The sequence below is a fragment of the Echinops telfairi genome, unplaced genomic scaffold, assembly GCF_000313985.2.
Source record: "Echinops telfairi isolate 266 unplaced genomic scaffold, ASM31398v2 ScPeMD7_7475;HRSCAF=8513, whole genome shotgun sequence".
Classification (NCBI taxonomy): domain Eukaryota; kingdom Metazoa; phylum Chordata; class Mammalia; order Afrosoricida; family Tenrecidae; genus Echinops; species Echinops telfairi.
In genome coordinates, this window is record NW_022111379.1 from 12114240 (window position 1) to 12117063 (window position 2824).

General features: G+C 59.4%; 1 protein-coding gene across 1 annotated transcript in view; it reads right to left on the reverse strand.

Annotated features, from left to right (window-relative positions):
• TMEM266 (transmembrane protein 266) overlaps positions 1 to 2824 on the reverse strand; it is a 140696-nt gene that overhangs the window by 17903 nt on the left and 119969 nt on the right. The window contains exons 10-12 of the mRNA XM_045285675.1: positions 2615 to 2652; positions 1964 to 2046; positions 2 to 142 (exon numbers count right to left, since the gene is read on the reverse strand). Coding sequence (XP_045141610.1) covers positions 2 to 142; positions 1964 to 2046; positions 2615 to 2652 — 262 coding nt within the window. The remainder of the gene's footprint in view (position 1; positions 143 to 1963; positions 2047 to 2614; positions 2653 to 2824) is intronic.

Genomic DNA, 2824 nt, shown 5'->3' on the forward strand with positions numbered 1-2824 from the left:
GTCTCCGAGGTGGCGCTGGGGCAGGTGCTGTCTGGTTTCGGGGGCACGGCGCCCAGGAGAAGGTCGGAGGAGATGTTGGGTTGGTGGATGTCTATGGCGGCCGTGGTGACCATGCGCGCAGCTGGCTCAGGGACCCCGCTGTCTACAAAGAGAGCAAGGAGACCCCAGTCACACTCCGCCCTCAGCCGGGCCATGGCGCCCCCACCCCCAACCCACCCCACCCCCGAGGGAGGGCTGCTTCGAGTTGGGGCACAGGGCTGGGGTGCAGAGAGCGTGCCCCTGTGGAGGGCAACCGTGCAGGGCAGCGCAGAATGTTGGCAGCCGTGCAGTCCTGCCCACTCTTTGGGACACTCAAGGCCACTGTGGAAGCAGCTGCGTGGTTCCTTCGCGGCAGAGGGGCGTCTCCCTGCACTGTAGGGGGCATCTTCTGCTGTGGACCGCTAAGTCCCCAAGGGGCATCTTTCATCTTGCTCTTAGTCTGCTCTGCTGTTTCTTCAGTACCTGCCACCCCACCCCGGGGGAGGAGAGTGCTCCTACAGCTTCCTACACTGGAGCGTGGGCAGGCAACTGGCGTTGGCCACGAACTCCCTCGGAGAAGTGGCCTGTGGCACCACCAGGTGGAAGCTTTATGAGCTGTTGGTGCTCCATCCTGGTACCCGGCAGTGTCCTAGAATGGACAGTCCACCCGTAAGGATGAGGACATGGGATCAGAGTCCTCCAGCCAGCCTGCCCTGGATCTTTCCCGGCTTTATTTAAACCCCAGAGGTTGGGGGGTGGGGGAGGACGGTCATTCACAGTACAACCCAGCCCATCTCGACTAACTCAGCAAGCACAGTGTGCCGCCAGGACCAGAAACTGGGGTTTCTCCACCAGTGAGGGCGCCAGTCAAGGTTCTCACGGGGGCCGACATAGAGCCTGTGCCTCCAAAGATGGGTCCCCCTCTGTGTGATGCACTGCAGAGGGAGGCCCTGGCCCGTCAGGGGGTCTGGAGAGAAAGAGCCGTGGTGGGGCAAAGGGCTAGAGTGCTTGGCTGCTAACCACGAGGTCAGTGGTTCAAATCCACCCAGTGGTTTCTTGGGAGCAAGACCTGGCGGTTGCTGGCATAACAACCAGAGCCAAGAACGTGCTATGGAGACGTCAGCGTGGTGGTGCCTGGCTGGAAACACACGGTGAAGGGATTCGATGGGCTCTGGCAGCAACCATGTGGGGCGGTTTCCTCCCCAGCACTGTGGGGGAGCAGCTGCCAGAGGGGGTGGAACTAGCAGACCGGATGCACGAGGCTTGGATAAAGAGTGAAGAAGCCTCAAGGGGGGCTGAGTTGTGGACAGGAAAACAACGACAAAGCACACGAATGCATCACACAGACCCCAGGACACATGCACTACTCTGCAGGCCATTCTACCCTCACAGTGGCACAGACAAGGACGTCAGGGGTGTGGACGTCACACGCCAAGAACTCGGCCATCTGCGAAGGGCTGACAAGTCATTGAAGAACAGTCTAATTTTAAAAACAGCTTTCACCATAAGCTAAAACCACTAGGCTTCCCCGGGACTTCTCACAAGCAAGGGGGGAGCGTCTCCAGTCTTGTTACCCGGGTTACCGCCCCTTGAGAGTTGCTGAGTGGGAGGGACTGGGTTCACTTAGTGTTCTAGACCCCGGAACACTTCCCACTCGAGGGGTCCACACCCAGCCCCTTCCGGCGATTCCAGAGCAGCCCAGGCTCCGCTGTACTTTGTTTGTGGGACCCTCAGCTCTGTCCGGCACAGGCACTTGCTGGGACTTGAATGTGCCCAGTTCCCTGCCTGCATTTATGGTTCTCAAGTGCAGGCTAAGCCTTGATCTTTGAAACCACGCCGAGCTGTCCCTGGCCTCGATTTTAGGTGTAGGTCACATGTGGTGTGTGGCTGTGAGAGAGGTACATGCAGGACAGCACCCCTCCCCTTCCAGGCTGTTGAGACTCACCGCTGCTGGGCCCGTTGTAGTACTGGCTGATGTAGCTGTTCATGTCATCTCTCGCCTCAGCATCTGTGGGAGGAGCCCATGAGCTGGGAAGGGCGGTGCTGAGGCCAGGTCACAGCCCTCCCCAATGCCCCCATCCCCACCCCACCATCAGAAGATGAAGCGTCTGCCGCAGCAGCTCTGCCCCCGTGTGACACCGTGCCTCCCCAGCCTGGTGGTGCTGTGGTCACACGTTAGACTGTGAGCTGTGCGGTCGGCAACCACCAGCCGCTCTGTGGGAGAAAGACTGGCCTTTCTACTCCCACAGGCAGTGACAGTTTGGAAACCCAGACGGGGCCGCTCTGAGTCAGCAGTGACTGGATGGCAGTGAGTGGGGTTGGGTTTTTTTGAGACATAGATGAAGGGCTCTGGACACATACTTAACACGATGTTTTATTTTTAAAAAAGAAGTGGTAGGGCCACAGTGTCTCAGCTGCCCTGGGGAGTGGGCCGGACTGGACACCGGGACCTAGATTCTGAGGATGCATCAGGTAGCAGCATGGCCACAGGACAGGGATTCCTGACTAGGTGACCTCAGGCATTGAGTCCCCCTGAAGGTCACGGGGTCCTCAGTACAGGAGCCTCAAGGATCCTGCGCACCCAGTTTGCACAGACCTGAGGCACCCTCTCAGTGGGGGCCTGGGGTCCCCCATCTGCAGATACACAGTGGCACAGGACTGGCGCTTAAGGACAGTGCTCTGGGCTGAGGCCCCATGCAACACATGGAGCCATCAGGGTCCCTGCCACCTGCTCCATCCGTTCCTGGCCTGGGGAAGATGCTCGGGTGAGCAGACAACTGGGAAGGTGAGACACTGAGATTGAGGA